This window comes from Chelonoidis abingdonii, chromosome 8 (genome assembly GCF_003597395.2).
Source record: "Chelonoidis abingdonii isolate Lonesome George chromosome 8, CheloAbing_2.0, whole genome shotgun sequence".
NCBI lineage: Eukaryota > Metazoa > Chordata > Testudines > Testudinidae > Chelonoidis > Chelonoidis abingdonii.
The window spans coordinates 84837694-84851843 of NC_133776.1; the positions used below are offsets into that span (position 1 = coordinate 84837694).

Genomic DNA, 14150 nt, shown 5'->3' on the forward strand with positions numbered 1-14150 from the left:
TTTGGGAAATCTCTTTCCCTTGCGCGATGCCAAAGGGGCAGGTAACAGTGAGGCGCTTCAGACTGGTTCAGAAAAGCCAGTTAAGTCCCTGCATCATACCAGGAACAGTATCTGCAGTTATGCCGGGCGGGACAAAGCTAAAGGGGCTACCAATTATTCTGTGTCAAGGCTGGTCTGACCGACTGCTGCGGTCAGGATGAAATCTCCCTCCTGTTGTACAGAATTGTGCATTTAGGGTTATTTTTGTAACGGTCCAGGGGAGATTACATGTTCCTCTGAAGCCTCTGGCATCGCTCACTTTAGACATTCAAAGTGATACTAAATTAGAAGGAGCCATGTGACAATCTGTAGGATCCTGTTAGGCTCAGGATACAAAGTGTTACATAATGATCTGTGAAGACTGAAATCATTTTATTTGATGGCAGACAATAAAAAACCCTCAGCACCAAGTCGCAGAGCCTGGGTCAGCTGACTTGGGCTTGTGGGGCTAAAATTAGCAGGCTCGAGCTGGAGTCTCCTGAGGTCTCAGAGCCTGGGCTCCAGCTCAGACCCAAACATCTACACTGCCATTTTATAGCCCCGCAGCCCGAGCACTGTGAGCCCAAGTCCACTGAGGCAGGCCAGTGGGGCCCATGCCCTGGGTCTTTCATTGCAGTGCAGACATACCCAGGGGGAGAATTGAGTTTAGAACCTTTAAAGGACCATCGCAGGTGAATGGGCTGAATTATTTTTTAGTCTTTTGTTTTGCTTGTGACTCTGGAGTACAAGCTCCTGTGGGATCATGAACTTGGAGGGCACTGGCGAAGAGAAGGAGAAGGCTTGCAGAATAGGGAAGCTCTCCCCAAGTCAAGTGCTCACACGGAAGCTGTCCAAGGTCCTGAACAAAAGATTTCCCCTCCCCGGCCACTTTCTAATTGGCAGAAACGATCACGGGACAAATTCTGCCCTCAAATGCATGAAGGCCCTGTTCAGGGTTCCACGGGATGTCAGAGGGCATAATCTGAGCTTGCATGTGACTTTTTTGACATTAGTTTATCTTTGGGTGACAATAAAGGCTAGTAGCAAGGGGAAGGCTGGATGAGTCAGGGAGTTGGGACTTAGGGCTGGTCTACATTGGCGGGGGGTATCGATCTAAGATATGCAACTTCAGCTACGTGAATAGCGTAGCTGAAGTCAAAGTATCTTAGATCGATTTACCTCGGGTCCTCACGGCGCGGGATCGACGTCCGCGGCCCATGTCAACTCCGCTACCGCCGCTCGCTCTGGTGGTGTTCCAGAGTTGACGGGAGCGTGTTCGGGGATTGATATATCGTGTCTAGATGAGACTCGATATATCGATCCCCGAAAAATTGATCGCTACCTGCCGATACAGCGAGTAGTCTGGACTTACCCTAAGATAGGGATCTTTATATATCGAGGCCACTGGATTGAATTTGGACCAGTCTTGTACTGGTCTAGTCATCACTGTGGCATGATGTGAAAGGAGATGGTGTTTTCTGAGTGCAGTTCCTGATAGGCAGGTGTTGACCTCTCACAAAGCACTCTCACACATGGCACCAACTGGTGTTCTTGTTGGCAGGCTGATCACATGACTAAAGGACTGAATGGGCCATGAAGACTGAACTACCATCTCTCACCTCATGAATGGTAAGGCGCACTTACAGAAGGACCATCTATGTGACAGCTGCTGCCTATCGTGTACTTGTTCTGTGGACAGAGGACCTCACTTTCTATGGCTGTCAATCTGGCACCTTTCCAAAGCACTAAACTCATTTAAAGGGACAAACAGGTCACTGGATGAAGGAAATCAGGTTGAAATCCATACCCATACTCCTTGACTATCTGAGGTCTTGGTCCATTCAATATAGTCTCTGGATGCTGCGGCACATGGGGCTGCTGGACTCGGTTGAGACTGTTCTGACGGCTTCCTGCTGCTGAGGGCCTGTAGACATGTTCCTGGGCCTGGTTAGCAACCAGGATGATCTCCTTGTCTGTTGACAGGTGTGAGGCTGGAGCTAATATCTGCTGTGCAGAGTGGTTAGGACTGGCCGGGTATGAGTGATCAGCTGCATCTGACGCATAAGATCTATTGCACAGAAAAATACCAAAGGTTGTATTCCTGTATGGAGGGCCTGGAGGGAAGGCAAGGTGAGGACAGGTCAGGGAGGAGTATGATGGCACCTACTGGCATTTGGGATCAAGGCATCAACATTGGGAGACATGATGTGTAGCCATCAAAATACAAACATGCAAGACAGTATTGGGATGGTGCAAGCAGAGGGTAGAGAGGCGGCAATAGCCTTGCAGGCTAACGAATTAGCCTTTCAGCTCAACTGGGTGGAAATCCTAGCTTAGGTCTCAAATGAAAAATGTTCTGGTCTCATCTCAGCTCCACACAGAGATCGCAAAACCAATGCAGAATTAGACATGATTTGGCAGGTGCAGGACCAACCTAGCAGGGGTGTTGCACATCAGAACTCAGGTGCATGTGCTAAGCATCTGCTTCCTAGCCAGTACTAAGAGTCCTTCACTGCCACGAGGAACCAATTCACCCATAATATCAAAAAGGAAAAGGAAAGGTGAAGAAAAGCAAAGAAAAACAATAAGCGTGTAATACAGAAAACCTGCCTATTATCTGGGGACAGTGATCCTTCCGATGAGGCCATGTGATATGGGGATGGTGAGAACCTGTTATCGGGACGGAATTCTTTATCATATGCCATCACGTTCCACTCCAGGCGCCGGTTGCGGGCTTTTCTCACTTTCTTCACCTCCCGAGTGGAATCTTCCACTAACCGCTGCTCCTGGAAGCAGATAAGCACTGTCCTGTTAGCACGACTGCAGGATGGCTGCCTGCTGACTGTACACAGTGCAATGTTTGCTTGAGCTTGACTTCAAGTAAGGATTTTAGGTTGTGTGTATAAGGGTAACTGGGATACCAAACAATAGGGGATTTCTCAGGACATATTATTTTAGATCCTGGGTCCCAATCACTAGGACACATCGTCAGCACTGCCCCTCCATGCTCCCTTTCCCTCTTGTAATAATGAGTCCCGGTGCACCACCACTACCTGCTTTTCATTCAATTATGCAATAAGGTTATGCTGATCTAAACACCAATCACAATCACAAGGCTGCTTCTGGAGCAGCCCACAGTATGAACAATGGAATCGAAGGCTGTGAGCACCTGTAGGTTCAGCCAGTGTCTTCACCTTCTAAACTGGTACAGTTAGCTGTGAAAGCTGGGATGGAATCACTGGAGTCTGGAATACATTCCAGAGACTTTCCATATGATTTCCATGTAGATTTGGAAGCCAAACTACTAACAACCCAGAGAACAGTGAGGACATCAGTAACTCAGCCAGAGGTTAGGAGTGGGTGAGGTTCTGTGTCCTGCAATGTGCAGGAAGTCAGATTAGATGGTCATGGTGGTCCCTCCAGAGTTTAAAGTCTATGAGTCTATGAGAACATGGAAACTCAAGTCCACAGTCACACTTGATGGAGGTAATAGTGTCAGGGTGAATCTCAAGCTCATGCCATAAGCCTCTTGTTGCACAGCCCATGTGAGCATTTGAATTCCAGTGGGCCATTCCTACACCCATTGCTCAGACACCTTCCATCAGAACAGGCATTAGCCAAATCAAACAGGATAAGACAAGGTTCAGCAGCATCCACTGGTGCTTAAGGGATAAGCTTATTTCTCTTCAACCCAGGCCTTAAACATGTTCTCTGACCACGTGCGGGGCTTGCTTCTATTTTAAAACATGCTTTTCTGTCTCTGGGCTCTTTAAAAAGAAAAGCAATGGGGGAATCCTTTACCTACCACTGAAACCCCACATTTCCTTTATATTTCTGTTCTCAGGGGCCAATCCCTTGAGTGCCAAATAGCTAAGGGGCATGTAGGGGACTTCAATCAAGGTAGCATAATGTCCAAAATAGTCAAGAGGGATTTATTTTCCAAAGGTTTCAGTGTCATATGACTCCCCAAACAAGAGCAAGCAACACACCAGAAACTCATTGACATCAGACTGTCTCATGATTCTTTTATTGCCAGTCTGGACATTAGGAGATCTGTATGTTTCCTGAATGTAAAAACCTCGCAACTGGTGACTGGTGCACATGGGGTGAGAATACCCAACCTCCATCCCAGGCTCCCTGGGCTGTCAACCTGTTCGGGTGCTAAGATGGGAAACTAATAGGCCTCCTTCACAAGTGACTCCTACCAGAGCAGCATTGACTGGCCATGAGTTTGAGGACGATAGTACGGTGAAGGGCACCTCAGATAAGACAGAGAGAGCGAGAGATACTGCACCCATTTCAGAAGGACACTATAACAGTATCAGACTATCAACCTAAGTCCAGACCAGCCTCATCTTAGGCCCAATTCAGAGCCTTCTCTGATGCTTTTACCTTCTGCCTGCGTTTCTCCTTTCTCTTGTCCTCAGTTGCCTGCAGCATCTTCTCCTTCCACAAGTTGAAGAAATATGAAGGGTCAGTGTAGAATTTGAGGCCATCTTTCTTGTCGTCCCTGAAATTATCACAGCAGCATTGGGGAGGGGTAGAGGAAATTCTCAGCAACAGGATGAAATGTTATTAATTACTTAATAGCGAAAAACAAAGGCACATTAATGAGCCCAGCACTTGGGAAATGAACCCCAATGAGCTCCACGGGCTGGCAGCAAGACACCTCTTTGCTTCAGCCTACAGTTGCTTATTTCCTTCTGTCCAGCTACCTCCTTCCATCCCCCTCACTGTTCCATCCCCACCTCGCTCTCCACCCATTCCCCTCTCACCACAACATAGATCATTAAGGATTTGGCACAGATGACACTCAGAAGTAATTGCTAAAAAATGGAAAATATTACTAGCTTCAAAGTTAGTGGTTTATTAAGGCCTGTTTGACACACAGGCTGATACAGAATTCCAGAAGAGTCTCTAATTTTCCAAATAAGCTCCCAAATGTTACCACTCCCTCCCACTCCCAGAGATACATGAGGGTGGGGGTTGGGTTCCCGCCTTTTGCGATGATCCAGGCCATATTTAGCTTCAATCTGTTAGTGATCAGTGACACTTTCTCACATCATGTTTATCAATGGGTGATCTGCACTGTGCAAGTACAGAATATTACTGGCTGTATTAAATAAACTCTGGGTGATTTCGATTGTCTTGTAGCTGCAATGCCGAGACCGCTGAACAGCCGAGAAAAGAGCATCATTTACTGAACCATCATCAAAGAGCGGACTAATATTCTCCTGCAACCACCCAGTAACACCACTCAACACAACTGTGACTTCAGGCTGACTCCATCACAGCACTTGAGGACAAGGGTACCAATGGACTTCCAGAAGAAGCCCCATACAGCAGCATAACAGAGTGTACAAGCGAAGAGATAAGGGGCCTGAAGTAACACCACAGAAGGCAATAGAGTTACATACGAGTAAAACTGGGTAAGGCTGATCAGAAGTAGGTCCTTCCGATTTGACAGGAAACAATCTCTTCCAAAGTAGGTTTGGCTCGGCTAGGGCTTGTTTGGTCTATATTGAACCGTACGCCGAAGTCGCACAGTGGGCATGAGGCATGTTGCCCAGCCCCCACACCCCTTACCTGTATGCCGTGAGGATGTTGAGCGGTGGTGGCTTGTCACAGCGTTGGTACATCTCCATCACGGGGTTAGGGATGGAGTTCCGGGAGACCACCTGCTGGTTCTGCACAGTTGAGCTCTTGAACGCTTTCCGCATGTTGATGTCTTGCAGTGAAACTGTGACCACACAAGAAAGAAACCTTAATGTGCAGGCTAGAGACTTGTCCCAGGTCACTTTGGATGCCAATGGTGCCTAGGCATTAATATTTCCACCTCTGTGTTATTTCATAATTAAAATCGAGGCCTCTCTGATGGCACCAACCAGAATTTCTGGCATTTCTCCCACAGTCGATGACAATCCATCTAGCCCTTTTGATTGGTAAGCATTTGCCCCGGCCTCTCCTGCATGTGGGCACGTGAGGCAGAGCTGTGCATGAGGAGAGTGGGAGACAGAAATCCAGCCTCCGGCACAGCCACTTGAGCCATCCAAAGCTTTTCTGCTGACTGCCTGCAATGCCAACTCCATTACAAGTCGTGCTGCAGGAACTCCCACCAGCTGGAAAACAGCATTTTGCCAAAAGAAGGAACCACTCTGAGCTTGCACACAGGCCTACACTGTGACAGCCCTGCTGACAGGCTTCCCTCCTTTGACAGGAAGTGGGCGGGTTTTCATCACTGAACTGAAAGAGACCTACATTCGGTGAAGTTTACTCGTAGCAGGATTTGTGTCAGGCAAGCACAAGCAGTAAGTTCCCCACATCAGTGTAAGCTGTATGAATGCAGGGATGTTACAGAGGCTAAATGTCCAAGGAAAGGCAAACTGTCTCTAATGGAGAGAGCGTGCGAGATTCTGTCAGATACATATGCAAATTTACTGGGGCAGATTCTCGACCCTGGTTAAGTCTCCTTTGCATGGAACAGTAGCACTTAGAAAATCCACCTTTTGATTAGTGTAAAACAGACCAATTTTGTCCCGAAAGCAAAGGAACGTGGAAGAGTGCAATGGTATTTTGTGCAGAGGAATTTTTCCAACCTAAGACCAATGCTAGGTCCTATTTTAATTTTCTATCATCCTTTGCAGCCATATGGGCGTGACACTTTTATAAACAGTGGTACTGTCTACTCTGCATTATATGCAACCAGGCTGTCTTGGCCAATTCTTATTAGAGATGGGCCTGAACCAACCCCCTAGATCAGAACACCCTGAAACTCTGTGGAAGTTCTGATCCAGGCTAAACTTGAGATTCATCTCTAACTCCTAATGCCTCATCAGAAAGATTGCACTGGCCTCCCTCTGCTATTTGCTGGGACTCTGGCTTTGTGGATCGTTAGCATTTGGCACTCTCCTCCTCCTTCTCCCCAGTATTCAAAAAGACATCAAGTTGCCACATCAGATATCCCAGCACAGTCATGGCTGTCTCCTAGCCTGTTCAGCGGGCCGGGAAGCAACCTCTATCCATTGAATCTGCTCTCTAGCCAGGCTGCGTGTGTCTGCAATAGAGCTGGTCAGGAATTTTTCAGTGAAACTTTTTAACATCAGCAAATGTCGATTCATCAAACCCAAACTTTTCACAGGAACAGGTTAGTTTCAACACTTTTTTTTTTACTAAAAAAATGTTTGGAAAAAAAGTTTAAAAGTTGTCAAAATGAAACATTTTGATTAAATGGAGCCAAAAGGCTTTTTTGGCTTTTCAGTCTGTAAAAAGATTTGAGAATGATTTCTCACTCTTATTCAGGGTGGGACATTTTTTCAGTATCTCATAAATTTGCCTAGGATGGGAAAATCATTTCCCTCCCACTCTCATCTGCAGACACACTGAGCATTTGTTTAGCAAGAGAAAGGCTCCATATGTGTTACGTCCTGCACTCATGTACCTATGTGCCAGTGTCTGCTGCCTGTGTTTCAGTGCATAGATCTCCATGTCTCTAGCCTCCATTGGGATGTTTGTAGTGCTTCTTCAGATGTCTGACTGTCCATCAGTCACATTCATCAGTTAGGCAGGTTTCCTGCTTCCCTGCCATCCTCCGCTTCTCTCTCAGGCTAATCTCATGCAGTGAATTGATCAAATAATTGCCTGTGTTCTCTCTGCTCCCAAACAAGGTAACTGTTCGTATGTTTGCCTGCGGTATTTTCTCTTAACACATTTTGCACGGAGAGCTGCCAAGGCAGCAGCTACACCACACAAGGAGGGAGGGGTGGTCTGGAAGGGAGGGATTGCCCCCTTCTCTCTGCAGGGGTTAAGGAGTGGCAGTGACAGACTGTCCGATTCTCCTTGTCCAGGTGGGTAGCTGCTGTGATCCCGGGTGACGGGCAGTTCATGGCCGCATCAGCAGATACCTAATGCTGCCCATGAGAAGCACTGAGATATGACTGATAAGTTACCTGCATTTCAGGGATTCAATGAACAAATAACCATAGCAACTGTGGCATTATACAGGGCTACCTTTGAGACAGCACAGGGACGATCTTCTTAAAGAAATACACAGCAACATTTCCGAGGGAAGGACGTGAGTCGCAATGGGCACAGCCCCCAGAATGACTTCCAGCCAGCTGAATCCAGTATTCAACTCTGAAGGACAAATCCTGTTGCCACTTACACTCCGGTAACTTGAACAGGCCAGAGAATACACCATGGTCCTGATCATATTGGTAATCTTTCCTTAACCCTCTGGGCTGCTCGAACTTACACTCAGCTGCCATAGCCCCCAGGGGCTGCTCCGGCAGCTGAGAACAGCTAAAACGTGCTGTGAGTTATGTTACCCAGGGTTAGAAGAGCGAGCAAGGATTTAAAATAAAGGTGTTTTGGAAAGGATACAAACTCTCCTGCTTTATGGCATTAGCTGGCCTCCAACTAAGGGGGTTAGGAAGACATGTTCCCGGAGAGCACTTGAGTGCATAGCTGACTTCGGCAGGGATCCTTGCACCTTCCTCGGAAGAATCTGGCACTGGTTGGTGACAGGATGCCAGTCTATGGCAATTGCTATGTTCCTCCGAGCTGGGGTGATGCAGAGCCATTACTACGGCTCTAAACCTCCCACGGTTTCTTGGGAACTTCCTCACTAAAAACTGCCTCTAAATTTGGCTGTTTGTGGCATTCACAATCTCTGCGGAAATAAGAATTAGGGTGTTTTTAAATGGCTTCCAGGCTAGCAGGCTGATACTGCCCCCTGATCCTTTGGAATGACTCTCCATGGCAGAGAGAGAGAAAGGAGCAAGCCAAATAGTAGTAAAATCTTAGTAAAGCAAAGTTATAATTGAAATTCCTTCCAGCTGCAACCTCCACAGTCTACAACCAGCACAAGAGGGATGAACAAAGACAACTCCTGCCGGCCAGTCCCATCTTACCTTCCTCTACCGTTGAGTCCAACTGAGTGACCTTGATCACCAGAAGGTCCACTCTCTCCTGCAGGGAGTTCATCCGCATATAGAAACTGTTAGCTTCATTGAACAGTTCTCCAAATATGTCTTCAGCATGTCTGCCTTAAAGAACCAAAGGCAAAGAGGGGTGTACATGGCAGCCCAACTGAGAGATGGATGATTTAGTTATAGAGAGAGGCAAATGTAAGGATTTTCCCATGGGGACTCCGCTACAAAAGACAGGCATAGCTAGTGCAGTCCTGGCCTTCCCATTTGTTTTCCATGACATCTGTCTGCATTCCCAGACATTATTTCCTCAGATCTGCGCAGCCTTCAGTTTGAACAAACTAGCAACAAGCATGTGCAGTGCATTCCTCCCAGGGGGCCTGGGAGACATGTGAAAGATGGGAACCCAAGTCTCCAGCCCTCATGCTCGGCCATTACAGGTCGGCTTGTTTGCAAGAATCTTTCCATATTTTGTGTGTGCAGTAAAAGGTTCCTTTTTGGTGACCAAAGCAAGTGATAATGAAAGACAGGAATATGCATGATGGAACTGATTTCCTTTTAACTGTTGGTTTCGGGGCCGGCGCTTCCATTTAGGCAACCTAGGTGGTCGCCATGGGCACCAGGATTTGGGAGGGCGGCATTTTGCCACCCTCGGCGGCAATTCGGTGGTGGGGGGTCCTTCTGCGCTCTGGGTCGTCGTCGGCAATTCTACGGCGGGTCCTTCACTCACCCCAGGACCCGCCGTCGAAGTGCCGCCAACGACCGGGAGCGCGGAAGGACCCCCCCCGCTGCAGAACTGCCGCCAACGACCGGGAGAGCAGAAGGACCCCTGCCTAGGGTGCCAAAAACTGTGGCGTCGCTTCTGGTTGGTTTCATGTCTAAATTGTATAACTGGCCAAGTATATTAATTGTGTATACTGTAATGAGCTGATGTGTCTGTGCACAGCACTGCCTTTGGCAGCACAGAATCAGAACTGCTCTGAGGTATGCCATCCGCTGCATACTGCTGTCCGCTAAGGAGATATTCTCCTTGAGCTCAAAGGAGAATTCTGCTTTTGAACCAGCAGGAGCTTGTTTCTACCACCTGCTATTGCCATGAAGGTCTCAATAGCCATGGTGAGCACCAAAGACAATGGCGAAATCTTGGGTGGCCATGAATTTGCTACACTATATAACCAAAAGCACAGGTTCTCTGCAGCACCCTCATTCTAAGTGGCTTTAACCTCAATATTTTTGCATGTTTCTGAATGCAGAAAATGGCCATTTTGTCACTGACAGCAAGTGGTTGGCCCCTTCAAATGCAACAGGTTCCACACCCCTGTCCCAGAACAGGTGCTCCCAGTTTAGCTATTTAAGAGGATGGGGCAGCACCTAGGGCTATAAAGAGCCAGGCTGGCAGTAAGGAATGAGGTGCGGCTGTGACTGCCACAGTCCACTCGGAGGCGAGGCAGTGGGAACCTGCTGAGGGAAAAGGGTCTCGTGGGAGAAAGCCCTGGGAGGCAGTGCTCTGTGAAAAGGGCCTGGAGAATTCTGCAGGAGGCACTGAGAGGCAAAGGGGAAAATCCTCTGGCAGCTGCAGTCCACGATGGGCTGACAAATTCCTTTTATGTTTTGACTATGTTTAGAAAATAAAACTGTGCCTGGAAAGAGTCTCTGGGCATGGGCAGTGGGGTCTTTCCTGGGCTGGAGACAAGCCAGCACCTGGCAGTCACATTGGAAAAGAGCCATATAGGGAGCAGGAAATCTGGAGACCCTAAGCATGATCAGGGTTCTGTTGCGCCAGGCACTGTACACACACATACCAAAGAGACAGCCTCTGCCACAAAGAGCTTACAATCTAAATACACAAGAAGCAGTTTCACGGGGTCACACAGCAGGTCAGAGGAAGGGCTATGAATAAAACCTAGGTCTCCTCAGTCCCCATCCAGTGCCCTATCCATTGGATCAGACTATCTGCTTCCTATTAGAGACTGAAATGGTATAGCCAAATCCAGGTATTAACATACGTGAGTGAGTGTGTGTGTGCGTGTGTCCACTATAACTGCCCTGTTAGTGATCTCTAGGGCTGCCGAGATCAGTATTGTTCTCAGTCCATGGGAAGTTTAATAACATCTATTCGAATTAAACTGTCCTGAAAGAATTCAATCTTGAATGAGCAAAAACTGTAATAGGGCTGAATCAACTGCTTAGAAGAAAAAAATCCACTACTCATTTTGATGCAGCTGAAAGACTCTGAATTAAGGCTACTTATATTATTTCACAGTTCATCACATTTCCATGTTAATCTTTTAACATGGGAAAAGTCTAAATATCACAACATTTATCAAAACGCTACTGACACCTGCAGGTTAGAATCATATTAACTCAATCCTGGTACACTTGACTTATTTGGATTGATCTCTCCCTCGCTCTCCTTTCGAGAAATAATATCGTTTTAAATGTGGTACCTTTAGGATGAGAGTTCTGAGCTGAGTTTTTTTGGTTTCAGTTTTTTTTGCAACTGCATCTAGCAAGTGATCCCCACAGATTCAGGATCAAGGAGTTTTTCATGCAGATGGACACTCTTCAATAACAGGGAACTCTGGGCTTTGTGGCTTTGTGATCTGATCCAGTTGCAAAGCAACTCAGCCAGTCTTGGTTTAATTTATTTCCATTCTTTGTGATGAGTAGACTATGGGGCTTGTCATGTGTGTGTGTGGGGCGGATCCCTGCATGTGGCCCACTATTATCAATGGCTGTGCTCTAAGCAGCTCAGAAAACATGTGGGGTTTTTTAAAAATAAAAGTGAATATAATGCAGATGAAAGATGCCAGAGTGACAGCGTGGAGAGAGAGAAGGTCTCTGTTTATCCACACCCCTTTCTCTCCTCAGCCTCTCTGCTGAAACTGCTTCTGGGGAAGGTGTGGGGCAAGAGGAAAGAATTAGAGCCTTTTACAGTCTGGATACATATTAACCACTGCAAAAATATCCCCAAACTAATCTAGCAGAGGCTAGTGATTACCCATGAACAGCATGAGTACCAATCTGGGCCAAATTCAACCTTTGACAGTGGAGGTAAAAGATCCCTGAATCCCCTTTTCGATCTCCTAAAATATACGGTCCCTTTCAACACGCCCCACAAGAGTCACTGTGTCCTAGTGTTTAGGTCCCTGGATTGTAAATCAAGAAATCTGGATTATATCCTCAACTCTGCTACTGACCTGCTGTGTGATCCTGGGCAAGTCACTTAATCTCTCTGGGCTTCTCTCATGCTTTGTCTGTTTAGAATGTAAACTCTGTGGGGGCAGGGACTGTCTCTTATTACATGTTTGTACAGTGCCCAGCTCAACGTGGCCCTGATCTCATTTGGGACTTCTAGGGTCTATTCATAATAATACACGTGGAAAAAAAAGTAATCACTACAGTGAGAAAACAGGCCTTCATAGGGGACACTGCAGATTATTCACTTACATTTATTTTCATAGCAAAAGGTATATTGAATGCTCCAGTCTATGTTTCAAGTGCTGCACATAATAATCACTTCCAACTTACTTTAGACTCCCCAATTTTAGTTTCAATAATATTGAGGGTGTGAGGGAAGGGGGACGAGGCTGTAAAACCTTCTCTGAATAAAAAACCAATTCGATATCATTTTTCAGATGGGGATACCAGAATTGCATGCAGTATTCAAGGTGTGGGTGTACCATGGATTTATATTGTGGCATTTTGATATTTATTGTCTTACTATCTATCCCTTTCCTAATGGCTTCTAACATTGTTAGCTTTTTTGACTGCTGCTGCACACTGAGCAGATCTTTTCAGAGAACTATCCATGATGATTCTAAGATCTTGTTCTTGAGTGGTAACAGCTAATTTAGTCTCCATCATTTTGTATGTATAGTTGGGATTATGTGCATTACTCTGTGTTTATTAACAGTGAATTTCATCTGCCATTTTCTTGCCGAGTCACTCCTTTTTATGAGATCCCTTTGTAACCCTTCGCAGTCAGCTTTGAACTCAATTATCTTGAATAATTTTGTATCATTTGCAAACTTTGCTACCTTGTTGTTTACACCTTTTTCTAGATAATTTATGAATATTTTAAACAGCACTAGTCCCAGTACAGATCGTTGGGGGCTCCGCTATTTATTTCACTCCACTGTGAAAACTGACCAGTTATTCCTACCCTTTGTTTCCTGTCTTTTAACCAGTTACTGATCTATGAGAGGACCTTCCCTCTTTTCCCATGACTGCTTGGTTTGCTTAAGAGCTTTTGGTGTGGTACCTTGTCAAAGTCTTTCTTAAAGTCCAAGTGCATTATATCCACTGGAACACCCTTGTCCACAAGTTTGTTGTCCCCCTCAAAGAATTCTAACAGACTGGTGAGGCATAATTTCCCTTTGCCAGCTGTGTTGACTCTTCCTCAACATATTGTGTTCATGCATATGTCTGATAATTCTATTCTTTACTATAGTTTCAGCCAATTTGCCTGGTATTGAAGTTAGACTTACTGGCCTGGAATTGCCAGATTCCCTCTAGAGCTTTTTTTAAAAAAACTGGAATGAAGTTAAATGCCACTGTGGTAGGTTTCTGTGATATTTCTCCCCCCAAGGATGTTAAATTTAATCACATTATGGTCACTGTTACTGAGCAGTTCAATCATATTCCCCTCTTGGACCAGATCCTGTGCACCACTTAGAACTAAATCAAGAATTGCTTTTCTCCTTGCTGGTTCCAGGAATAGCTGCTCCAAGCAGCCTTCATTAATGGTGTCTAGACATTTTATCTCTGCATCCCATCCTGAGGTGACATGTTCCCAGTCAATATGGGATGGCTGAAATCCCCCATTATTATTATTGGGTTTTCTCTTTTTGCAGCCTCTCTAATCTCCCTAAGCATTTCACACGCATAATGCTGAAGTCAATTCACACCAGCTGAAGTTCTGACCCAGTAGGCCCCGAAGTGGGGATTTTTGCAGATGATGAACAAAACAGCCACTCTGCCTAAGAACCCCACAGAGGATCCATCCATTCCCTCCTCTTTTCAACTTACTGAGGCTACCCAGCTGCTTGATGATGGCAGCCAAGGTGCTGTTGGTCACACATTCCAGCTCGCTGGTCACCCCATCAGGAAGAGCGCCACGGCACAAGTGACGAGGTTCAATGTTCCTCTTCACCAGAGGCATCTTTCCAGGGAATTCTCACTGCTTTCCCTGGGCTGAAGCAG

The 14150-nt window shown here is 46.3% G+C and overlaps 1 protein-coding gene across 1 annotated transcript in view; it reads right to left on the reverse strand.

The window, feature by feature from the left end:
* Nucleotides 1-14150, reverse strand: part of LOC116819805 (actin-binding protein WASF3-like) — a 37092-nt gene that overhangs the window by 6388 nt on the left and 16554 nt on the right. Inside the window, exons 2-7 of the mRNA XM_032771817.2 lie at nucleotides 13977-14141; nucleotides 8928-9062; nucleotides 5605-5758; nucleotides 4411-4528; nucleotides 2629-2804; nucleotides 1826-2086 (exon numbers count right to left, since the gene is read on the reverse strand). Coding sequence (XP_032627708.1) covers nucleotides 1826-2086; nucleotides 2629-2804; nucleotides 4411-4528; nucleotides 5605-5758; nucleotides 8928-9062; nucleotides 13977-14109 — 977 coding nt within the window. The 5' untranslated portion in view covers nucleotides 14110-14141. The remainder of the gene's footprint in view (nucleotides 1-1825; nucleotides 2087-2628; nucleotides 2805-4410; nucleotides 4529-5604; nucleotides 5759-8927; nucleotides 9063-13976; nucleotides 14142-14150) is intronic.